Genomic DNA, 25,708 nt, shown 5'->3' with positions numbered 1-25,708 from the left:
TTCGGAGAATTTATGTTTAATTGAATGTTAATCTCGTAAATAAAGACAAGAGGCGATTCCGTCTTTTTCTTCTTTTTTTCCTTTTTTTTTTTTTACTTTTAGGAATTTATTTTGGCTTGTCTCGGTTCTAGAATAAAAAAAGCGTGCATCAATCTTTGTCTGAATGGAATTGCCCATTTCTCAGTTTCGTTCTAGAACAAAAGCTTCTATCAATTATGTCCCTCGTTCTTCATGAATTGCTCAATTGGATCCTTTTTTTCCATTTTTCTGCTGATTTTCTTTGAAACGGTAACACTATGTTGCATAGAATATGCATATTGGATGGCAAATAATAATAGACATTCATCGAAGGCATAATAAATAAATGTATGCCACGTTACTTGAAAAAAACATGATTCTCCTAATGAAATTACTTTTTATCGAGAATCATAATATTATGATGAAATTCTTTCTTAACTGTTAAATAGTTGGTTAATCGAGAATTGAAATTTATAATTTTTTTAATTTTTTTATAGGATTATTCTAATCTCATGATCTAAGTCGTAAATTTGGCAAGTAGACTCGAGTTTTATTTTTAGGTCTCCTTTCTATTTGAATTTTTTTCAATTTTATCATTTAACATTGAACTAATTAAAAATTAGGCTTGATAATATATTTTGATTTACTTTCTAAGGAGTTGTCATGGTCTCATGACCCGACATGCGAATTAATTGGTTAACGTAAGATGACTTGAATTAATCTAATATATTGTTGTCTCAATATTTATATAAAAAAACTCAAATTTGAAAATTATTTTGAGTTAAAATACATTTTTATCGCTCATCCGGGGTTTCTTTGGATTTCATGGGTTATGAACTCATAAAATTAACTCAGGTTTGGGAGATTTGCTTGAATTTGTTTTTTTTTTTAATTTTTTCAAGCTCGTGTTTCTTTAGTTTTATCTCTCAGCAATTATTTAATTTAGAATTGGGTTCTATTATTTATTTATTTTAATTTGTCTTCTATTAGGTTATTCACTAATTTTAAAAATGACTCGGGTTATCTCGTCTTTCAACATAAGATTGTTTGATAATTAAGCTTTATAGTTTTATTCAATTTATTTTTTATTGTTAAGATCCTTCAACATTTGATTTTAAAAAAATTAATTGTCTATTTTAATTTCATCCTTAAACGTTTGATTGGTTAAGAGTTGCTCTTTATACATTTTTTGTTTTTTTTTTCTATCGGGTTTTTTCAATCTTGTACCCATGATCGCGAGGTTAAAGGGTAAACTTGGTTTCGAGTTATTTTTTCATTGCTTTTATTTTTTTCACAGCTTTACCCTTTGATATTAGGATTTTTAATAATCAAGTTTCATGATTTTATTCAATTTGTTTTTTATAAGGTTACCCGGTATAACGTTGCATATTCAACATACTAACCTAGATGAGCTTGGATCGGGATTTTTAACCTTTTTGTTGTCTTTCTTTTTCAGTTTATTTATTATTATTGTATATTTTTATTTTTGTTATTAAATTTGCTAAGTTTATCAAAATCAATGCTCACCTATCTAAATTTACTCCGTGTCCAAGCTTACCGTTTTAGACTGGGAAAAATCGAGAGATGACATTACCTCCATCAGACTATTTTATGACATGAAAACCTTTTTTTTTCCTTCCTCTTGCTTCACATTGGTCCACGAATATTTTGTTGGGAGATCGTTCCATTTCTCGCTTTTTGTTGTTATTGTTTTTTTGTTTATCATTTCCTACGACATGTCACTTGATTTCGTTTTACGGATGAAACAATATGGATCATCAAAAACACAAATTGACTTTTTATTAGAGTTTTGGAGGCTTGCAAGTGTAACTTTAAAAAACACTAGAAGACTTATATGGTCGAGCCTTGTGGTTGCTTATATGATGGCCACTAGAGGTTTATATAGTCGTTAACTTCAGGGTCTGTGGGATTAGTCGAGGTGCGCGCAAACTGGCCCGGACACCTACGTTAAACCTAAAAAAAAAAAACACTAGAAGACATCATACTTTTACTGTACGATCATTTTATTGTGGATTACTATAATAAATTTACTATTTTATCTTTATTAAAAAAAACCCAGTTAACATAGTTTTAGAGGAAAAAAAGACTTGTTAAAAACACTCAGTTAACATGGTTGTTTTAGAGGTAAAAAAACTTTTTCCTATGATACGTTTGATATTTTCAAATTCTACAAGGATAAAAAAAATGTGTTTGCTTGATGCACAATATAATGATTTTAATATCTCTAAAAGTATTTTTTTTAAAAAAAAAAAAACTTGAGACAAGGTTAGTCATTTTCCAATTTGGATGTGGAATGAATTGACCACATTGCCCTTAAAAGAAAAAAAAACACAAAGCTTACAATTAGGGTCACTTAAGACTTTTCAATATGTTTTCTTTTTTGGTGTGTGATTACCGATTTAGACGAGGGGCAATTGAGTCTTTGCACATATAAAGTTAATTAAAAAAATAGTGGTTCCCATGTCTTACAAACATGCCAGTTAATAGGAGGCACCCGCGCACATGCCGCTTTCTGGTGGTGAAATACCACCGTTCATGATGTCATTTGTAGCAGTGTGACTTTCACTTTACAGTGATGGGGCGCGTGTTAGCAGCAAAGATGTGGTTGGGCTCCGGTTAGCCCTTTTCTTCCCCCTTCTCTTTTCTCTCTCCTTACTTTGATTTTAACGCTAGCCTTTTTAAAAATCAAGTGTGTCCTCCAATTTATGTTTATATCAATTTTCATCATCATTCTCTTAATTTCTCTTTCTTTTGCTTTTGATGCTTTTATAACTTTAGTTTTTTTTCAATTTTCATCCCTAAACTTTTTATTTAATTTAATTTTATGTCTAATTTGATCCTCATTCATTTCATTGTTATTTTTTTTCTCTTTTTTTTTTTTCTATCCCTTTCTCTTTTTCTTTTCAATTTTATCCCTCATCATTTTATTTTATTTATTTATTTATTCAATGTTGATCCTCATTCTTTTGATTGCTATTTTTTATTTATCATTTTCTTAATTTATTTTGATTTTCAATCTAGTCCCTCATTATTTTCTTTCATTTTGTTTTTATATCAGATTTAGTCCTTATTGTTTTGATTGCTATTTGTTTTGTTTTATAATTTTCTATGATTAGGGGTTTTGCTTTGTGATTTTTTATTTGTCTTGTATGGAATAATCTTGATCTCATGACTCGAGTCATAAATTTTGAAGGTTAGATAGATTTAACTTCGGTCATTTTTATGACCTTTTTAAAATTGATTATTTTTCAATTTTATCGTTCGATTTTAGGTTATTGGTCCCTGAGGTTGGTGATTGTTTTCATTTTTTTTTTGTGGGGTTATTTTTGTCTCATATCCTGAATCGCAAGTTTGTTGAGTTAATCAGGTTCATTCGGTTTTTTTTTTGTGTTTTTTTTAATATGTTTTTTCAACTTTTCTTTTCACTGGATTATCCAGATCTCATGTCCTGAGTCGCGGATTTGTCAAGTTAACTAAAGTTTTATTTCAAACATTTTATTTATTTATCCAACTTTGGTCTTTTTTCTAGTCCTTTTAAAAATCTATTTTTTTACCTCGATCTCATATCATAGGTGGTGAATTAGTCAAGTCAATCAACTTTTTTATTTGATCTATTTTTTTCCTTTCAATTTTATCATTCAATATTAAGATATTGGACCTTTAGCTTCCTGGTTTGTTTGCTTTCTTTTTTGTGGGGTTATTCTGATCTCATATCTCGGATAGTGGGCTAGTCAAGTAAACCCGGATTGACCTGGTTTTTTTTCTTGATTTTTTTTCTTGATATTTTTTCCACTTTCATAATTTAACATTAAATTATTGGTCCTCGAACTTTGTAATTTTTTAATTTTTTCTTTTGGTGGGGTTATCCGAGTGCAGGTTAATTAAATTAACCTAGATTGACTCAATTTTTTTATATTGATTTAACTTCGGTTTTTTTTATAAGTTTAATTTTAAAATAATATTTTAATTATGATTTTATATTATAAGTAACAGGTTAATCAAGTTTTCTTGAGTTGAGTTGATTTTATTTTTTTTAATTTTATCATTGCATGTTAAATTATTCAACTTTAAGATTTATAATTTGTTTTACTTTCTTTTTTGTTGGTTAACCTAATGTCATATCTGTGGGGTCTCCTTCGATAGCGTCCGAGGACACACATGCACATGGGTTTTGGTCTCGCGTAGATGGCATTATTCTTGAAAATGTAGGGGATCCAGTCGGAAGAAAGCATGATTACGTCACAGCTAAGCCAAGGGCCCCTTTATCACGTGATAAGCCCTTCCCATGATCCCATATTCCCATCAACTGCCCCTTGCCTTGAACACGTGACTGTATTCAGCAGATAGGTATTCCCTCTACCAAACACAGGGGCATCTTTATTGTTCTAAACGAGTCCGGCTCCCCTGGAATTTAAATTTCTTCCATTTTCCTCAAGTTGAAAAGTGAATTAATAGAATTTTATTTAAAAATTCAACTAAATGGTATACCTATTTTTCACTCTTTAGTCTTCTTTTTTTCTCGTAATCTATAACTCTTTAAATCCAAAAAAATAAATTAACATTTATCTTGAAAAATAAATCTTATTCACAATTCCAAACAGCCTCTAGTTAAAAAAGCCTAAACAGAGAGGATTGAAGAAGTTTAATCGAATAATAATAGGTGTTGATTTTGAAAGGATAAGATAATGGTATTTTTAGGGTAAAGAATTAGAGTGTTTTTTGTTATAATTGGATTTTTTTGTATTTGAGCATTTAAATTTATATTATAAATAATAAGAATTTACTTATTATTTCCATTATTAACCTCTCACAATTGAAAATTATCTATACAGGTTTAACGGTTAATATATGAACAGTAAATCATGCTAATATCATTTTATATCAATAGCGTGCTGTGACTGAATCGGTTACCGTGTGACGTTAATTGGCTGTCGAGCCGTGGCTCATCTGCTTTATTTACAACCCTACCATAATCTAGGAACTAGGTTATCTAGTGGTTGACGTTGACCTGGCAGCCATATGCATACTTATGGTGACCTGCCTCATCAGCGTTAACGTATGTAACTCGGGTCTGGTGGGATATTATTTTCCGTCAGATCAACCTATTATCACGCCGGGAAAGAAACCCCACAGAATTAAAGTCGCATCAAAACCCACGCACGGTGATATGTAAGAGATGGATCTCAGTCCCATGCATGGATTTCAGAGCCAGTTTGTCTCATTTCCGGCTGATCTGCGTCCAGCCACAGTACCTTGGCGTGGAAGTGGAGTCTGATTCTGACTCAATTTAACCTCCCTTTTATAGATAATGGGAGTGGTTGATGAAAAAGAATGCAACATTCCATTAATTAATCAACGAAGGATTTTCACACTCAGCTTGGACTTCGGAGAGCTGCCCCTTGTGGTTTTTCACCTAATATTCCTACCCGCACTCTCACGATGATCAGAGCATTTCAATATTATAAACCAGTGATTAGTTAATTGATAATGCTGCAGATCATTAATTTGTAATCGCCTTTTAGAAAAGTAGCGACAGAAATTATCATCACCAACAAGAACCATATCGTGCAATACAGCTTTTACATTTCTTTATAATCACCTTACAAATAAGGGTAAAGTTAAAGGCTGGAATAAAAATATAAAAAGAAGAAGAGAAGAAGAGATTTAGTAGTTTATCGAGCTAATTAAGCATAAAACTACGAACAATCTCTAAACCAGGCAACGGCATGGTATGCAACCCAGAACTAATTAATACTTACATGCATCAACATATATCATAATCTCAAATAAAATCAAAAACTAGTTAAAAACCACACGAAAGTGACGAAACATATATATATCACAATCTCCAATCACAAACTAGTTAATTAAAAACCAAATTTTTGTTTTCTCTGGCATGCTTTTCTTCACAGTCCACTTTGGCAGGATGGCTCTTCTTAGACCCCCAGAAGAAGCAACCTCTAGGGTTCTCACCCTTCTTCTCAGTACCAGCGAAAATCCCTTTCTCTGCTTGCTCTAATTTCTCCATCTTTTCCTTGTGTAGCTTTCGCATCACATAAGCTTGTGCAAGACCAGTATCAATTGCTGCCATTGCTAGATGGTATAGAGTTTAATTGAGAACTGTGTGTAGAAATCTGAAGGTGATAACTGATAAGGTAAGGAGGCTGAAATGGCTAGAGCTGGATGACAGAAGATCGGGAATGTGCAAAGCATAGGGTTAGGAGGCTCTTGGGGTTTTAATTTTATAGGCTCGTCTCGTGTACTACTACTAGTCGGACGGGGACAGAAACTTCTGTGGGGACACGCTGCAGGGTCCAATTCTCGACTTTCGAGGGTGGCTTGGTGGCCAAGACACTAGCCGGCTTCATTGGAATCCCCGTGGCCATATATAGTTGAGTTGTTATTTTTTTATTAAAGTAATTTTATTTTATTTTTTTAATATTTTTTTATAGTTTTGACCCGTCACTATTTGACTAACGGTTCAATCCCTCTAAATTTGCTCAAATCAATATTAAAATTGATTAAAACTCGATTTAGATTAAACTCCAAGTTATAAATTTGTTATTTTTATTTTATCAAATTTAATAGCTAGGAGTCTCCGGCTAGTTAAATTCTATGTTGAGAATAAACGTGTTAGATTTGATCTCCTCGAAAATCTTAATTTGATGGTGGTTGAAGTTGAATAACGTAAGCAAAGAGGTGGCGCTGGGGGCGTTGTGGACGGAAGCCAGTTTTCTTTCATTCTGGTGCCTTGACACGTGTATTTATCTCCATGGAATTTCTTGAAATTTCCTGAGCGTCAAGGATGACGTGTGTGTGTGTGTGGAGTGGGGCCTACAAGCCGATATTGACTAGGAAAGCACCTTTAGCAAACCAAAGAGAAAGGAAGAGATGCTCCATTTTTTAGCCGAAATTAAGGCATGCCGTGGCCTTTCAGGGCTTCGACTGGAGTTTGTTACGCTCCGCTTGATTGCTAAAAAAAATATCTTTTTAAGTGATTTCTTATGGAAATTAGATTCTTTAAAATGGATTGTTTTTTAATATTTGATCATGTAAATTAGAAAATATTTTGATTATGCTATAAGAAGTAAGTTGACAAATAATTTGTTAATATTTTGATTTATTTTGTTAAATTTTATTAAAATAATAAACATCAAATTTCACAAATAATAAAATTAATAAAATATATAAAATAAATAGTAATTAAGAAAACGATGATCAAATCTGACATATAAAAAAATTAAAAGAAGATACAGTTGAAAATAAATTTTTAATTTGATAAATTATTTAAAATAAAATAAATAACAATAAAAAGAATAGGGACTAGATCTGATAAATCAAGAAAAGAATAAGAGAGAGAAAAAATAATTAAAAAAATGAGGATTAAAGTTGATATTAAAATCAAATTCTAAGGGACGAAATTAAAAATAAAAATACAATTCAAAACAAAATATATAACAATCAGAAAATTGATGACTACATTTGATATATTAAGCAAATAATATGATATTTTTGAATTTTTTGTCTTCTAAAAATTAAATGTATTATATTGAAAATAAAAGGAAACACTTTTTAAGAAACCAAGTGAAATTTTTTAATTGAAAAATATTTTTTATTAATCAACTTTTTTAATGCTAAATAACTATGAGAAAATTTAAAAAATTATTTTAAAAAAATCACTTTCTACAAAACAAATAGGGGTTTAAGTTTTTTTTTTTTCGTTTGCTACGAGGTTTATTTAAATTTGGATTACAAAATGAGCTCTCATCCTTTCTTAATTATTTAATTTGAGATCCTCAGGGGATTTTAAAAAAAAAGAAAAGTTGATGTAATTGAAGACTAGGAAGATTAGAGGATGGATTTATAATGTTTCATTCAAGCTGTGATGTGAGCATTGTTAATCGCTCCAAGCCTCCATGCCGACACTGTAATTTCTCCGTCTCCGTTTTCTAATGGAAAATCCCCACGTCGTTTTCTTTTTCGTGTACAATAGAAGCAAGAAAGAAACAGTTTCTACTTTCTCACATTGACATCATTCATCAAGTCACCTCGTTAATGGAAAATTAAGTTCAGGTATTTACACTGGGACAATTAAATTTGTTAACTTCAACCTATGCTAAAATATCTGCACAAGATTTTTTTCTTTTTTTTTTTGAATTCTAAACCGCACAAGGAGTGCTCGTGGCATGGTTGACGCACCACACCAATCATGGATATTAACAAAAAAAAAAAAAACTCTTGAGGGGTGTAGTTTAATTGATTATACTTTAGGTTTGTTTCCTAGAAGTCACCAGTTCGAGTCTCACAAACCTTGTGGTTATTGTAGGCTTACATGGTCGTTAACTTTAAGGCCCGTGGGATTAGTCGAGGTGCACGCAAGCTGGCTCGGACACCCACGTTAATAAAAAAAATATTAAAAAAAACAAAAAGAAATCCATATGGATGATTAGTAACTTTAGGGATTGTGCTCTTTTGTTACTAAGGTTAAACTTGTTTTTTTAAATTGAGGTTTTTAGTGTTTTTTTATTATTTTGATTTACTGATCAAAAATAAAATTTAAAAAATAAAAATATATTATTTTAATATATTTCCAAACAAATTTTTTTAAAAAAATAATTTTTATCACACACTCAAATATCTATTTAATTAAATTTCATCGCCCAAGATTCCAAGGTGAGGTGTGGGATGCAAACTTGATGGTTACATAGATGTCGATAGGAATTATAAGTTCAAGAAGTCCATTTTGAAATATGTAATTTAATTGAATAGCTCATAATTTCTTATGTAAGTGACTAAGTGTTAAATCAAGATTTGTAAGTTTAGAATTCCACAAGATGATGTTGGTGTTGATGTTGAACTCATCAAATGTTGCTTTGGAGGTCAAAATTCATTTAGAAATCACACTTTCATCTCTCTCCCTGACTTGATTCAAAGATCAAAGTCAAATTGCACTTGTTTCGTGATTTCCACTTTCTCTCTCTCTCTCTCTTTTTTCTTGTGTTTTTGCATATTTCTTACAGATTTCATGTTTTTTTTTGTCACCAACCAAATAATTATAATTAAAAATTAGAAAAAAATCTGCCCAAGTATTTCATTGTTTAGTCTTCTTTTTTTTAAAAAAAAAAAACTTATTTATGGCATCAGCACACTCAAATAATCTAAAAATACATAAAAAAATCAATTTAAAATTAAAAAAATAAATATTTTTCAAAAGCGATGGAATCCCAAACACCCTCTAAATATATTTGTTAACGGTAAAATGTTCCAGCAGAAGAACACAATTACTATTAGGAGTGAGAAAAAATCTGAAAAACCAATTAAATCAAGAAAACCATAAAAAAAATAACCGAAAAAACCGAACCGTGAAAAAAAACCCGATTAAACCGATTAAAATTTTGAAAAAACCAACCGGTTCGGTTTTGGTTTTATAAGTCTGAAATTGAAAAAACCGAACCAAACCCAAACCAAAAAAACCGAGCCAACCGGTTTGAACCGGTTTTTGTCCAAAAAAACCGAACCGAAACCAATCGGTTTTTGTTTTTTTTTTTAAAAAAAAAAATTCGGTTTGGTTATTTTTTTTTATAAAAATCGAATCGAATCGAAAATAAACACCCCTAATTACTATCATAAATGATGAGGGCAGAATGTTAGAAAAAGAAATTAAGAACATAGTAAAAGAAGTTGAGAAGTTTTGCCTAGATTAAGGAATTCTTCATAGCTAAAATCAAATTTAATTTATTTGGGATAAACAATCTTATACATACATCGGTAACAATACTATATTTATTTTTCTTACGCGGGACACATATTGACAAATCCAATTCATGAAGAAGTATGATCATGTCATATAATATTTTTCTTAAAAAATAAAAATAACTTTCGACCGTTATATCATAATGAAATTTTTTTAAAGCATTCTGCATGCCCTGCTCCTTAGAAAGGGAGCTCTCTAGCACCAGTGGAGGTCGGCGACGTACTCCAATCAGGTCCAAAAGATATAATTCAATATTTTTTTTTAATTTTTCTACTTATTTTTTAATACCTTTTCTAGTCAGGTTTCAATTTTATTTTATTTGGTTCAGCTTATTTTTCAAAAAAATTAAGATTTATTATTTAGAAATTTATTTAAAATTTCTCAATCCAGATTTTTCTCAATAACTTAAGAGCTGTGATTCTAAGGTTTATAGTTTCTGTTTTTATAGATTAAGGATGTAGCCCGTTTGGAAATATATATAGGTTAATCTGTGTTTTTAAAATTTTAATTTTTTTTATTAAAAATTAATTTTTTTTATAAGTTTTAGATAAAAAAATGTGTTAATTTTAAAAATAATTTTTAAAAAATAAAAAAAATTTATTTTAATATATTTTAATATAAAAAATATTTTAAAAAACAATAATTTAAAGATTTAAGCGACACTGGTTTTTTTTAATCTTTCACTATACTCATCAATCATATCAACTCAGTATCAAAGCTTCGTGGCACAACGACAACCATGGACACACAAACCACATCAGCTATATCTTCTTCTTCAGCAAGCCCGATCACCACTCTCGTGAATCCGATTGAGCAGCAGCAAACCCTTCCTCGGTCAGCAATGTTTATTCCTCTGTCAAATTACGCGCACCACTCTATCTCCTTGAAACTGACTAGTACAAGCCATTTGTATTGGAAAACACAAATGAAGTCCTTCCTTCAAGGACGAGGGCTCTTCGGCATTTCGGATTTGTAGAAGGCTCTAAACTATGTCCTCTATCTCATGTTATTGTTGAAAATACATCACTGCCTCAGCCAAATTCGACTTATGTTCTATGGGTTCGGCAAGATCAATTGCTGAGGAGTACCCTTATTTCTTCGTTATCTCCTCAGGTTCTTTATTTGATAGTCGATTGTACTACATCCCGTAGTATCTGGCTGACCTTGGAGAATGCCCTTGCTTCTCCGTCTACTCGGATCATGACAATACATATTGCTCTTCAAGAGCTCCGGCAGCATGATGAATCTGTTACAGCTTATTTGCAGCGAGCTAAGCATTGCCATGATGGGCTAGCAGCTGCTGGCCGGCCTCTATCCACAGCTTTGTTACCACTTTATCAACCAGGTCAGAACCTGTTTCTTCCATTGGTTTATTAAAGACTCGTGAATTTCTGCTAAAGGATATATATGTTTATATGAAATCTAAAAAATCCAAGTATTGTAAGAATAAGTCTCTCGGGTGGGATAATAAATTTTTTTTTTTTATATGCTGTTGATAGTTTGTATCTGATGCTTAGCAGGTTTATATGGTTTATAGCTAATATCTGTAAAAAAAATCTATTTTAGTGGAGATGGAAACTCTTTAATGTTTAAATAATATTTTTTTAGAGAAAAAAATATAATAATATTCTAAAAAGATATGCTCTGAAAATATATATATATAGTAGAGAATAAAAATTGTGAATCTTTACTCAAAAGATCTTATGATATATTTATAGCCTATAAATTTTATTTTTTTTTGTAGAAAAAGAATTGGAGTGTAACTTTATCTTTGGCTCTGGAGTTGCAAATGACGCAATCACTTCCTCGAAAAATCTCAGTCAACGGAAGCAGCAGCATGCCGATACTGCTACTTACGACCCTTCTTAAGTGGCAATAATCAAGGGCGGAACCAGAAATTTTTCCTGCCTTGGGCTATTAAATAAATATATAATTTTTTTATGATAAATTATTAATTTATATACATAAATTTTTAAAGTTAATAGTAAAGTTTTAATTTAAATACACTACCCAAAATATTAAAAAATGAATCTGAAAGTAAAATTAAACTCACTATTGAAGTTACATCCTTCGATGTTTTGTGGAATATAATTCATCTATAATTGAATCTGAATCGATATTGTAACAACCCCTCAACCGGGATAAAATAACAATCTCATGTCAACTGAAAAACAATTTATTAAATTTTTTCCCTTCACGTGTTTTATAAGTTGGACTTTATAAGTTTACAAGGCTGTTCTCTTACTTTTTTTTTCTTGGATTTTTTTTAATGTTTTTCCCTTGCTTTTCTCTCAGCCTTTTCTTTTCTTTCTTTTCCTATTCTGCTTTTGTCCGGTCGACAACATATAAAAGGAAGGAAGAATTGATTTGTTTTATTTTTTAATGGCAAATAACCATTCTACCCTTAATGAGTCGTTTTGCTTTTATTTGACGGTTTTTTTTATTAGCACTACGTTCATCCTAAAATTTTAACTAGATTTTATTCAATTTATTTTAAGTTCCCTCGTAAAATTTCAGCTCAATCTGATGGTCGGATTGAAAATTACACCCAATAACATAAAACTGGCAAAATTATGATTTTTTATCAAATTTCTGAATTTTTTTAAAAATTTTGAAATTTTAAACTAAGCTAAAGTATCATATTAAAAGGCTCAATGTAAATTTTCAGAACATTTTGATAATTCAATCAAGAATTACAAACCTTTTTTATATAAAATTAATTAAAAAATATTGATAAAATCTTGATCTTTACTAGAGCCCACCCAAGCCTTTACATCGCCAAGCCCTTGGGAATAACAAAAGCAGGAACCATGTATGAAGGGATAGGAACCATGGCAATTTTCGCTCCTCTTATCATCAACCAGGGACAGCCTGGAATACCAACAATTCGTGCTCTAATAATTAGTGGTCCCCTAATGGTCAGAACCAGAGAAGCATCCGATGTCATCTGTGCAATAGGTTCAATCACACAGCTCAATTTTTCGCTCAACGCTTCAATCAATCTGAATACCCGGCTGCCTATATATATGGTCACTCATGTTCCCTCTACAGCCACTTTGCAATGGCTTCTTAGGATCATCTAGCTGATGTTTTAACGTTTTAACTAAACCTCCAGCTGCTTCTCAGTTCTAACTTGTTCGATCCAAGCTTCAGGTTGAATCCCTCCACCGTCAGCTTGAAGGGGGCATATTATAGCACTTGATATAGTCGGTTATATAATATGTATTTATAGGTGGTCATATTTCCTGTTTTACAGCTGGTATGCATTAACTTTCCTATTGTGTATTCAAGTAAGTGCGCATCAAAAACTGAAGCCTAGAAGATCATTGGCTTACAGTTTGCTCTCCTTGTTTCTTTTTGTGTCTCAACTGACATAAATATAACATTATTCGTTCTGCGGGTGAAGACATGTAGTCTTTCAAACTGTGTCTTCTGTACCGTAAACATTCAATCATCAAGAATGTATTGTCGGGACCGCATGGTGTTCAAGATCAATGCGCGTTGGAGGTTGAGCGCACATGTATAATATTTAACATGGTTCGATAAATTACATTATAGTTTATATTATTAGAGATAGAGAAAGGATACCTATTTTCACATTCACGGGAAAGAAGGATCATCAATTCACTCAACTCCCATCACTCTTTGCTGCCCTTGGCAGCCCTTCTCTCTTTCTCTCCTCACATGTTTCTCTCTAATATGCTGCTCATTCTTTGCTCGGTGCCTCTATTTTAGGCATCAGTGGCCAATAACTCCAGCTCTTTCTCAACAATTTGGCCACCTATCTCACCAAACTTGTTTGACATTTGGTTGCTGCACTTTTTTTTGTCAATGAATGGTGTCGTCTATTCTTGGTTGATGCACATGTGAGCTTATGCTTTCACATTAATGGCAACAAACCTAACCGTATGGCTTATTTCTGTAGCTTAGAAGCCTCGTCATTTTAGTTACCAAATTCTCTCAGTTATTGATTTATAGAGAGGCATTTTAGACTTTCTTGAATCTGGATGACCTGCTCCATACATCACATCAATATTTAGCAGGAAAACATCTGTCCTCAAACCTGTTGTGACTATAGCCATCACTCTAATGAAAGATAGAGAAAAGAAAAACAGTTCATTCGATTATCGGACCTCATACATATGTTTTAGTGAAACAATCAGTCAATCCCTTTAGTTTTAAGAACCTAACATGGAGTCTTTAGCTATATTTTCATATTTGTTTGCAACTTAGTCCCTCTATTGATTTTTCGTAATAATTTAATTGTTTTTTTTCTTTTCTTAAACATCCTTCATTTCAAATCAAGTTTCCAATATCACCTCGTTAAAAAAAGTAATTAATTTTTTTAAAACATAATTAACAATCAACTTTATCAAAGGACTAGCTTATGGTTTTCAAAACCAAAAGACTAAATTACAAAATCATCAAAAACATAGGGACTAAATCATAAATTATTTTATTTTGATTCAATGCAGCGATCAAGATATAAAATTTCATCTAAATAATTTTTTCATCCTCAGAGAAGCTTCCATCATATTCTCTCTATGACTAAATGCACTAACTCTGATATACTCTTCACCACCAGGACCAAATCCTCTACCTGGAACTGTCACTACATGTGTTTTCTCTAGAATTTCATTGAATACATTCCATGAACTCATCCCTGGAAAATGAACCCACACGTAAGGGGCATTTTTGCCTCCATAGACCTTCAATCCAAGTGATGCAAATGCTTCAACAAGTATTTTCGCGTTCTCTTTGTAGTAGTCAACCACATTGCACACAGCCTGAAACAAGTATTGAAAAGAGTGAATCCTAATTGAAAAGGTCAGCTTTGTGATGCTACAAAAATCTTCCAAGCGAGGCAGTCACACCGCTAACTCACCTGATAACCATCTCTAGAAAGGCATGCTAGTCCTCCAGCCTGAACAATATTTGAAGCGCCATTGAAGCAGGTGCATACAATGCGGTTGAAATCTTCTATGACAGGAAATCCGTTGGAGTATTTCAACTCTTCAGGAACCACTGTCCAACCGAGGCGGACGCCAGTGAACCCAGCAAATTTGGAGAAGGATGAGATCTCAATAGCAACCTACGTCACAAAAACACCGAATTCGATTATCATTCAGAAAAAAGGAGCTTCACATCAAATGCAGAGGCAAGAATTAGTATAATAATCGCTGTCAATGAAAAACCTCTTTGGCTCCAGGGATTTCAAAGATTGATCTTGGGCTTTCATCTGATATATAGGCAGCATATGCAGAGTCATAAACTATTATGGAGCCGTTTGTCTTGGCAAAATCAACCAGTTGCTTTAATTGCTTCCAAGATGCAGCGCTACCAGTTGGATTGTTTGGAGAGCAGAAGAATATTACATCTGTCCTTGGAGTAGTAGACAGGTCAGGGAAAAAATTGTTCTCAGCTCCACAGTTCATGTAAACAATGTCGCTATACTTCCCAGTTTTCTCTTCCAACTTGCCGGATTGACCAACAATTACACTGGTATCAATATAAGCCTGTCTCAAGCATATATATAGCCTATCAATATGGTGACTGAAACTCCACAAGTGTCGAAAGAGAAAGCAGAGTGGAAAATATTGCAGCATAGGAATATTACGAACACAATAATATTCTTAATTTGTATTGTACGAATGGTTCATTGCGGGTTAACTAGATCCTGATAAAATTACCGGAAAAGAAGGGTCCTGAACAGCCACCTTCACATTGGAACCCAGAAGCATCTGCCAGGGAAAACAAGAAGTCGAGGTTTAGTATTGTAGCATCGGTTTATTGGCTATATTCCACTTAACCAGTGAGTCCTGTCTACCGGTAACCATTCTCTTGTTTACCTGAAGACGTGAAATGTCACATTGTGCTCCATCAGATACAAAAATCTCACTGCCTTTCACTCCAGTACCTCTGTAAAGCGTTTCCGCAATAGCCATTCGTAATTCCTGTATAGAGAAGCAACAGAACTTTAGTTTTGTAATATGGGCTGGATAGAATAAACTGCTGAAGAGTGCTGTACACAGACAGATTCGCAGAGAATACCTCACAATATTTATTGATATGTATTGCATTTTTTTCAGATGTGATCAGATCTTGAGCAGCATAATAAATTAGTCTATTTCTCTGTTAATCTTCTCTCTTCCATTCGGTATAGAACAGAATTTATTTTTTTTCTTCTCTAAGAAAGAACAAAACTTAAATCTTTCATCGTTGGTCTGGACGTAAAATAATTTTCCAGACTTAAATTTGGATTTAATCACCATGCTTGTAACTCTGTGATATTCTAGCATGAACAAGAGCATTAGATTTTCGATTTTGAATCTCACATGTCACATTTGTCATAAGTCAAATAAAATTCAAGCATATCCTTAATAAAAAATCCGGCCGAGTCGTTTTGTTCTCCGTTTAAGCTATGTAGAAAAATTTTCAAATATTATAATAAAGCTTTGGCTACTCTTGGAGCAAAAAATCGGCGTTTGTTGTTGAAAATTAATGTAAATTTACCACACCTTTTTTTTCAGGGTTTGTGCAGCGTTTACACTAGAGTTTTAATCAATTTTGATTTTTTTAATTTTAAATTATTATTTTTTTATGTTTCTGAATTTTTTTTAGGTGTTGGTATGAAAAATAAATTTAAAAAAATAAAAAAAATATTATTTTAATATATTTTTAAATAAAATAACACTTTAAAAAACAATTTCAACCCTAATATAAACCTTGCGTTACCTTTTTAGATAGCATGGCATGATTTTTGTTTCATTTTCCTGGTATTAACCAAACACGAGAAAAAATGTACACGTACTTATGTTGTATACAGATTTTCTAGTCAACAGCAAAACCAATTAAGTTGGGATTCATTATTTTCTTAAGTGATAAAAAAATAAAAACGGAGAAATAATTTATCAATCTGTACTGCTTCATCTCACAACCGAACAATTCACTCAAGCATCTTCATGTGCTCAAGGATTTGTGTCGGAGTGAAATTAATGAAGAGGCTGTCCTTGTACATTTTATAGCATCGCTCAACAAAGGTCAATCTGTGGGGATCGGGATATGGTAAAGAGAGGTGAGTTTTGTTTTTTTATCAATCATTTTAAGAAAAGAGCAGCACAAGCACGAAAGATGCTATTATATATACCATGTTGCCCTGCTCTGCTCCATATCCTCTGTAACCTCGCGTAGTTGACAAAGCATCTGCATGCTGCAAGAAAAAGGCACTTGAATGTTAACAGAGCCTAGAACAAAATTAGTCAATAGTTCTGTTTCACCAAATGGCCGAGGGGAACTAGTCACCTCAGCCATCGCCGTCGTTATGATGTCTGGTATAGGCTGTGTGGTGTCACCAATTCCAAGTCTTATCAACCTTGCATTTGGGTTCTTTTGGATGTGTTCATGCTCACGTATGGATATCTGATTAAGAGGTCCCGAGGAATGAAAACAATCAGTTAGTTGTCAATGATTAAGGAGCATATTTCGAATTAAAAAAAAAAAGAATACATGATTTGATAGAATTAACGAGCACGAATCTAAAAGAGTTATGGCGCATGATAACAACAACGAGAGCACCTCAGGAAACAAATATCCACTTCGAAGGCCCTCCATATTAACATTGCGGGGGACATGTGTCCAGTGGCCTGTCATCACATGCACATTCTTTATCATAATTAGCAGACCGAGATTATGCTTAAGAAACTTAATGCTTGTTTAAGAAGCACTGTGGATTCGAAAATGACTCACCAGCTCTTCTCTCATTGCCGGACTTCGAACTGTAAATATATACACCAGCAAAGGTAAACGGAAATCAGTAAACACTGTGATAAAACATAGACATGGAGTGAAAGATAGAAACTGAAAAACGGAAGAAACAGAGATGGAATCTATGCATGTAATGACACTAATCAAAGTCATATCTGTAAAAAGAATCACCTGGTCCAGTTTGTTTTAGGTTGTAATAAAATTGCCTTGGGTATGCAAATGCACGATGTCACTTGAGAATAATTCATAATTGGGTTTCAGGTTTTCCAAATGAATAGGTATCTCCTCAAATATGTGAAGCTACAGAGAGTTTATACAGAATTCAGGTACGAGAATGTCTAGCGGCATTGATGCTATATATACCAACAGCTTCCGTAGGCACACCGGATAAAATTTCCAGCGAGTTTCTACTTTCTATAAGCATTCTGTCTACTGTAAATACATAGAATTTTCCAAGAAACTTCCAACCTGTTGGAAAATTGAGACATCAAATGATAGCAACATGCAAATGCTCAAAACCGGACTGTATTAATGCAATTTTCAGATTGTTTAATGTCATCTCACATTTTCTACTACAGCCAAGACTAAGCTAGTCTTCGCATTTTCCACAGGAAAAAAACTCATCCACTTTTCTTAGAAATTCGTGCAAAGAGAGCGCTGATCGGTTATTGACTAAAACAGTTAATCTTTAATTAAGCCTTTATGAAAAAGAAAAAGTAGTCTTTAAGCCTTTTTAGCTTAAAAAAAAGAAGAAGAGGAAGAAGGAGGCTTTATGGAGTGGGAATAATACAATTGAATCTGTCGACAAGGACAAGACCTGTGCTATCATTTCTTCTTAAATTCCCTTAGAAAAAAGAAAAAAAAAACTTAATGAAAAGGATACAAGTAATATTTTCTGGTCACACATGTGGCAGCCACTCAAAAACTGAGGATGGGGGCCTGGCTGCTGAAGCCTGGAAGAACCTGATATTTCGGTTTCATTCGTAGCGTGAAGTCGCCAAGCATTTGTTTTTTTCACACCTCCTAATACTTCCAACCCTTTGTATTCAGAAAAAAAGAAACAAAAAGGAATTTTTCTAAGATAGGGTGAGTAAATTAATTGAATTATGCTCGATTGCGTGCAAGTTATTCACGGCAAATATTACCAAACGAGTTTTCTTTCGAAGAATAGAAATTGGGCTCGAATGCCAGATTTTCGAAGCAACTTCAAGTACCTTGATCAATCATTTTTCCCCGAAATGAAGCCACCTTGTGGAATTTATCATCATTAATGCACGTTTGCTGTAAAGTTAACTTCTAGAAAATAAATTATTTATTTATATTTGATAGTATTATAAAAATAAATTAAAAAATATTTTTTAATGTTTGGTTATGTAACGAAAAATGACCTGAAAAATAACTTATTAATGTTTTATTTTTTCTCAAGTTTATTAAAATAATAAAAAATAAATATTACAAATTAAAAAGTTGAATGAAAATGAAATTAAAAACAAATTTAATTTCATAAATTATTTCAAATAAAATAAATAATAATTAAAATAATGAAGATCAAATCTAATAGATAAGAAAATTAAAAGATGATGAAATAATAATAATAATAATAATAATAATAATAATTTTATAAATTATTTCAAATAAGTAACAATAAAAAAAATAAAGACTAAATTTGATAAATAAAAAATTTCAATTAAAAAAATGATAAGAGAAAAACAAATAACAATCATAAAAGGAAGAACTAAAGTTAATATAAAAATTAAATTAAATCAAATTTTAAGGAATAAAATTGAAAAAAAGATATTCAAAACAAAATATATAGCAATTAAAAGTTTGAGAATCAAATTTGATATAATCAGCAAATAATATGACATTTCTAAATTTTTCACAACTTCTGAAAAGTATTTTTCGTCTAAAATAAAAGTAATACACTTCTCTGAAATCAAGTTAAATTTTTCTTCGACTGGAAAGTGTTTTTCATTAACCAGTTCTTTTAATGACAAACAACCAAAAAAAAATTAAAAAATTATTTTTCATGAAAGTTGCCTTTTTTCGTGAAAATGATATTCTCTGGCTGACAGACAGGCAACTCGAGGAAGTGCCCTTGTGAAAAGTCTAGTTTTGTGGAAATTAGACTTTTCATGGAAAGGGGGCTTCCCATTATTATATAACATCGGCTCATCTGCACTTAGAAAAGTCCAATTTCCACCGTTCCACATCAATCCGATGCCGGGAGGTTGTGTTAATGGAGAATGGTCCCTCTCATTATTTTAGAGCATTTTCCTCCTCCTCCTCCTTTCTAAACGTGGATGTGGAATTTGAAGTCTTTGTAGATTTAGTAGGAGCCAATGCCGGCCGACATAAGGTGAATATAATTTAATCAAACACCATTAACATTTATAAATATAAAACAATAACTAATTATCAGCTATACCTCACACCATAGCACCAGGCAGCATACAAGCACGTTATTTTGAAACTGTTTCGAGCAAATTTGCAGTCTCCGACAGAATAGACAGATTTATTTTTTTGTTTTTGATACTTCTGAACTGATAAAAATAATGATTATAATTGGATTTGTAAGAACACAGAATTTACAATTTCAGATTCATCTTGTACAGAAGAAAAAACAAAAGAAAGTGACAGAAAAGAAAAGGAAGAGATCAAAAACAGAACCGAAAAAACTTCTTGTTATTACTGTCCTATTTCCTTCCAAATCGACAATGTCACTACTTTACGCAAGATTTCCACTGCAGGATTGTGAGTTTTCAGATTACTAGGCATGCAATATCAGGGCAAACAAAAAACTTGATATAATTCACATGCCTTCATAAGAAAGCTTGCTGCTTGCGTAACTCTTCTGGGCTTTGATAGCCCAGTTCATGGACACTGACTGTCACAGACAACATGTTCTTATTTTCAAGTCCAAGCATGTATATAGGACAAGGACAAGCAACCTAACAAACCCTTCTGGGCTTCCTCCCTTTCATTTTAATGGTATTTGTGTGAAATCCAAATAAAAAATTCATTTCTTAATCAATTCATTTAATTTCTTTTTAAGTTATGTTTTTAATGGTAATTTTAATTCAAATAGCACAATAGTAGATTTATTAAACAATTTTACTCACAATAGTGAGAAGCTTTTCTTATTATCTCCCAATTGCTCTCGGGTTAACGGCAAGCTTCATTTTCACTTCAAGTCTTTCCTCCTTCCAAGTCTTAGCTCACAAAAATCAGGTCACCCAATACAGTGCGGTTATGACAGTTCAAAGAGGTCTACGTGCTGCAATTGAACGGCCATCGGGGGACCAGAATCAAACTAGTTAAAACCTTAAAAAGTACACCATATTCTGGCATCACACTCCATGGCCACGACGATCACTGTACACCTTAATCTCCACAGAACAAAAGATTTCTTCAGTCTTCACATCCTTTATTTACATAGGTATAGAAAAAGAAAGGAAATCTCATACATTTGCCGATGTACAACAATCCTAACAAATATCGCTTGGGATTGTTTAACGAGCTGATGGATGATGTGCAAGGTTTTGTGGATATCTCAGAGACAAAAGTAAATGACATGGAAGGCGCATTCATGCCCAACATGGAGGTGATGCATTTGTGCCTTTGGAGCAGCTTCTCACGTATCCTCGTGGTGTACCTCATATCATCGTTGAACTGTTTTTGCTGAAAGTGAAACTACAAAGCTCTGCAAATTCGGGCATCTACCACAGGCATTCTGTTGGAAGAATCTGAGATTTTCAGAGCCTCAGATAGTGACAAGCTGCGGTTTCTCCATGCAGCCTCTGCCCACCTTTTCATTTTCTCTCCTTCACCCTTTCTGTTCTCTTGAATGCAAAGTGTTTCTGCATAGCCACCTACAGAATTGACCATTAAAGGGATGCAACAACCACAGAACAGATAAAATCACAATCTGGTGCCTGTATTTTATCAAAATTTCTATTTGAGTTCATTTGCTTTACTATTTTTTAATCTTTTTCTTGTAATTTTAAAATACCATCAACTAGTGCTTTTGTTCTTAAACCCTTCTCAAGAAACTACTGCCACGCTAGTAATCAAAATGGTATTTATGGAACAAATGCACTTGATTTATAGTTCTGAAAAGCACAAGAACTCGTATTGGAAAAAGAGGAGCTCATAGAAACACTAAAATTGTGGTTATCTCCAAATTTAACCTCCCAGCTAATTACACTTCCAGACATCAGATATTGTCCATCCCGTGCACAAAACACTCTTGAAGCATTCTACAATCCAAGCAGATAACAAAACCACCTCCAGAATTTACACACAAACTTAGAACACCTATCCGCCTTACAACCACAAAACCCAAGTCAAGGTAACAAGGTATAATGATGCCTGAATGGTTGTTTAGGGACAGGATTCACAGCAGAGGCCACAACATTCAAGGCTTCAGAGAAGTGAACAAGGACAGGCTTGATAAAATGGTTTAACTAGGACAATTGGCACGATATTCATATCAATACCAAAAGAATATCAAAATGCATATCTAAGCAGTTAAATAGTCAACCGTACCTCTTGCAAGAGCAATGATATCCATCCCACTTCTCATTGTTCTATTAACTGCGCAATCAAAAACAAAATGAGCACTGTAGTTGCATGAGAGGGAAAAAAAAAATCAACTTCATATACCTTCTAAGTCCAGAGGTGGAGCTTTCAGCAACTCTATTGCCCTTCTATAAAGACCCTGTCAATGATTTATGACCCATACCATAGCAAAAGAGTGAAAACACAAATAAGTTACAGTGACTTGACCACATCAAGCTGATGTTATACAATGTTGTACGTGACCACTTCAATCAACAAATGAACATGACACTGAATTCTTTTCTTCTTTTTTTCCCTCAAGAAAAGGAGAAATGATCAAGAGACTAAAGTGAGGTTCTCAATGAAACAAAGGAAAATTAATCTGACACTACCTATCTTATCTATCTATCTATCTATAGTTTGATTTCTACGGGGTAATGCCTCATAACCTTTGCCAAAACAAATAATATTCTACCATGATGGTCCCTAGATCCAAAATATACTTGAACTCTAACTTGCTAGATGAGATCAATGATCCAAAATCAACCAAGTTATAATTTTAAACCATGAAGGTTAACTGATGGTGAGGTAATAAAGTGAAGGATAGAGATTGAAATTTTAAAATTCGGACAGTATTTCTATGATTAAGGTAAGGTTCTGACCTCTTGTATTAAAAGAGAACTTGAGTGCTCTTGTTTTGATTTATGCTGGAACATGAGAGCCAGGCATGTTAAAACTACACCAACCTTGGGATGACGAGAGCCTACATGACAACAATAAAACCATAGAGAGTTCTGATAGATCCTTAGATAAACTCCAAAAAGTTCCAAATTAAATGCAATTAAAAGTACAAATTCAAAATAGCACACCAAAAAGTTGCTCGGCTCTGTTTAGTGCACTAGTCAATGTCTCTTCTGCATTGCCAAAGTTCCTGAAACGAATATAAGTTTTAAATGGAATGAAAAGACAGCGATAAAAAGGAAATGGTCAATTAAGGGCATAAAATAACTCTAAGCATACCCCATGTGCACCTCAAGCTGTCCCAAAGCACAGGTAGCTGCAAGCAGAACTTCCTCTGAAGCCATATTACAAGCTGCCAGGGCACGGACATCTGTAAAGTCTTTTTTATTAGCCACCTCTTGAATAACCTTCTGGTAGAAGTCCTTTGCCAGTGAAAAGTTTCTCGTGGCATGCAAGAATTCTCCATATGATAAAGCAGCATTTCCTATACACCAGGATATCAAAATGCAGTCTGCAATTGTCTACTAAAATTTCTTAAAACCAAAGTGATGCTCACCAATGCAGCCTTTATTGTCCAGAAATCCTTGGAAGAATGGTTCAGCTGTACAGACACAGCCCAGAATTCAACAATGAAACAAACGAGAACAACAACAAATAGATTAACTAAAATGTAGAAATGGTTTTACGTGAACCTGATTCAAGATTGCCTTGGACAAGCTCAGCTAGCCCTTTGATTGCTTTAGCCCGAGCACTTGCAACCTCAGAGCCCTCATCACTATTTTTTAATTCAACTTTTCCTAAGAGTTCTAAGCATTTATCTGCGAGCACTGATGAAGTATCATCCTATATAAGGGGGAACCATCTCCGGATAAATTTTTTAACTCCTAAATAGAAAACTGGGTTATTGTAAAATACACAAAAAAATATAGTCTTGAAAGAAACTTACATTCCCCATCTCCAAATTGAGCCCAACAAGAGCTTCCATTGCAGCAACTATAACAAAAACAACAACAACAACGGCATTTCCATTGCATAACCAAAACTCAGCAAGCCAATGTTAATTGTAAGAGAAAGAAATACAGATAGAAGTCACAATTACCCACCTCTAACATCCAAATGAGAGTGTATTAAATCTTGAATATTTTGCAGTTTTTCCATTGCATCATCATAACTTCCTCTAAATAACACCAGATTAAAAATCAATATAACATTTCCAACATGCAAAATCAATATTATAAAACCAAGTTAAATAGAAAAAGGGGACAAATGAAAGACCTTGCAGATAATAAGCTAGACATGGCAAGCAGGACCATTCCCTTTGAATTATGGGTAACAACATCTTGGTTTTCACTAGATTGAGAAGAGAGGCACTGCTCTAGGACTAACATGGCTTGGCCTTGCGATTCATCTGCATAATCAATCCATAAGTGAAAAGGGGAATCAAGAAAGAGAGAGAAATTATGTAGAAATGTGAACGAAACCTGATTTTTGAGATTTGGCAAGAGATAGAGCGTAGTCAATCATTTGAAGAGCAACTGGGTTTGCATTTAGGCTTTTGATGATTCCATCATGGATCAATCTATATGGCGATGATGAAGATAGTTTGATGGAGGTGAGTCCCAACCGGGCTGTTCGAGCCACGGTGGCCGTCGCTACTCTTGATAACTTGAGTGAAGAGGGCAACATCGTCTGTTTGTAAAACCCTCTGAAAGGGGTTCAGGGACTGGAGCTAATGAACAGAAAATGCTAAATCTATTTTATTTTTAAAAATTATTTTTGTATTAATATATCAAAAAAAATTACAATTTAAAAAAAATTAATTTTTTTAAAAACAGGGTTTGAATCAAACAATCTCTTATCTAAATAACAATCTTTTCAACATCACTCTACTCCGGATTAAATATTTTTTTCCTAACAAAAAAGTTATAAATATTACATGAAGTTATTCATATTAAAATTATTATTAAAAAAATAAATATTTTGTATTTATATAAACATAAAAAAAAAATTATAGATAAATTAGAATAACCTATTTAAAAATTTAATGCACAAAAAATAATTATTATTTAAAAAAATCTAAATAAAAAAATTGAATAATCTAAATTAAAAATTTATTATGAAAAAAAGGCATAAAAGGCATGAATTTAAAAAGTAGAAAAAAAAGGAGTCGAGGCTTGGCAAATCAGGATAGCGTGTCTGGCCCATTTAGTGAGACCCTTGTGCTTGGGCCTTTAATTTTTTTTGCTGGCAGCGTGCCTCCACCTCATTGTTTTGAGAAAAAATAGTTAAATGATGAGTAATTTGATTTTGTCAAGATCCCGAGCATTATGTGTTTAGGCTAAAAGTTTTTTTTAATCCAAAAACTTATTTCCACCTCAATTTTTATTCAAAATACTTAAAAAACACCTTAAAAATTTTATTAAACTAGTCCATAGCCTAAACAAAATACCCCATAATTCGAAATTAACTAGAAACAAAAAAATCTTTACAAGTTCATGTCTGTTTTTTAAACACTTTTAAAATATAAAAAAAAACCCCAAATTAAACCTTTTTTTATCATATAAAATTATTTGATACAAAGATCAACCGATTTAGCAGCCGAGATCAGTATCAATGTTATTTCTCTCTCTTTATTGCTGAAATCTAGTGACTTTATTTTTCTTCTCTCAAACTAGAGACTAGAAAATAAAAATAAAGTTTTGAATCAAAATTAATTTTTGTTGAAACTTCAAAGATTAGAGGAATTCAATTCTTATAATTGGTAAAGAATGAGGACTAAGGTGAACATTTCGCAAAACAAATTCTAAGACACCACCCATCTTATGTTTCATTTTAGTCATCTATCTTTTA

The 25,708-nt window shown here is 32.6% G+C and overlaps 2 protein-coding genes and 1 long non-coding RNA gene across 3 annotated transcripts; 1 reads left to right on the top strand and 2 right to left on the bottom strand.

Annotated features, from left to right (window-relative positions):
* The first annotated feature begins 10,464 nt into the window (after positions 1–10,464).
* LOC127904961 (uncharacterized) lies at positions 10,465–13,198 on the top strand. Its single transcript, XR_008058441.1, has 2 exons — positions 10,465–11,138; positions 11,538–13,198. It is a non-coding gene; the product is annotated as an uncharacterized LOC127904961 (long non-coding RNA).
* A 1,030-nt stretch (positions 13,199–14,228) lies between these two features.
* Positions 14,229–18,321, bottom strand: LOC7495130 (aminotransferase ALD1, chloroplastic). The gene is made up of 10 exons (XM_002300992.4): positions 17,729–18,321; positions 17,540–17,568; positions 17,369–17,436; positions 17,096–17,212; positions 16,941–17,003; positions 15,643–15,747; positions 15,484–15,534; positions 14,989–15,309; positions 14,679–14,885; positions 14,229–14,580 (listed from the first exon to the last, which is right to left on the bottom strand). The coding sequence occupies exons 1-10, from the start codon at positions 17,803–17,805 to the stop codon at positions 14,287–14,289; spliced, it is 1,332 nt and encodes a 443-aa protein (XP_002301028.3). The 5' UTR covers positions 17,806–18,321; the 3' UTR covers positions 14,229–14,286.
* Positions 18,322–20,947: 2,626 nt separating this feature from the next.
* On the bottom strand, positions 20,948–24,609 carry LOC7463195 (uncharacterized). The gene is made up of 12 exons (XM_002300991.4): positions 24,340–24,609; positions 24,134–24,266; positions 23,962–24,035; positions 23,805–23,851; positions 23,551–23,701; positions 23,415–23,459; positions 23,138–23,342; positions 22,987–23,048; positions 22,780–22,880; positions 22,223–22,277; positions 22,106–22,153; positions 20,948–21,429 (listed from the first exon to the last, which is right to left on the bottom strand). Exons 1-12 carry the CDS (start codon positions 24,542–24,544, stop codon positions 21,251–21,253), a joined length of 1,305 nt encoding a protein of 434 aa, XP_002301027.3. The 5' UTR covers positions 24,545–24,609; the 3' UTR covers positions 20,948–21,250.
* Between the last annotated feature and the right edge of the window lie 1,099 nt (positions 24,610–25,708).

Source organism: Populus trichocarpa, chromosome 2 (genome assembly GCF_000002775.5).
Source record: "Populus trichocarpa isolate Nisqually-1 chromosome 2, P.trichocarpa_v4.1, whole genome shotgun sequence".
Taxonomy (NCBI): domain Eukaryota; kingdom Viridiplantae; phylum Streptophyta; class Magnoliopsida; order Malpighiales; family Salicaceae; genus Populus; species Populus trichocarpa.
The sequence above is the reverse complement of the archived record's forward strand: the minus strand, read 5'-3'. Positions and strand labels throughout refer to the sequence as shown.

Bases quoted from the DNA above. Each gene is read 5' to 3' on its own strand.
- LOC7495130 (XM_002300992.4), bottom strand. From the start codon at position 17,805: ATGAATTATTCTCAAGTGACATCGTGCATTTGCATACCCAAGGCAATT. The intron at 15,310-15,483 runs GTAATTTTATCA...TGCTTGAGACAG, and splicing joins TTCAGGACCCTTCTTTTCCG to GCTTATATTGATACCAGTGT. The intron at 14,581-14,678 runs GTGAGTTAGCGG...TACTTGTTTCAG, and splicing joins TTTCTAGAGATGGTTATCAG to GCTGTGTGCAATGTGGTTGA.
- LOC7463195 (XM_002300991.4), bottom strand. From the start codon at position 24,544: ATGTTGCCCTCTTCACTCAAGTTATCAAGAGTAGCGACGGCCACCGTG. The intron at 23,460-23,550 runs GTTCACGTAAAA...GTGTCTGTACAG, and splicing joins CCAAGGCAATCTTGAATCAG to CTGAACCATTCTTCCAAGGA. The intron at 22,881-22,986 runs GTGTGCTATTTT...GTTGTCATGTAG, and splicing joins CAGAGCCGAGCAACTTTTTG to GCTCTCGTCATCCCAAGGTT.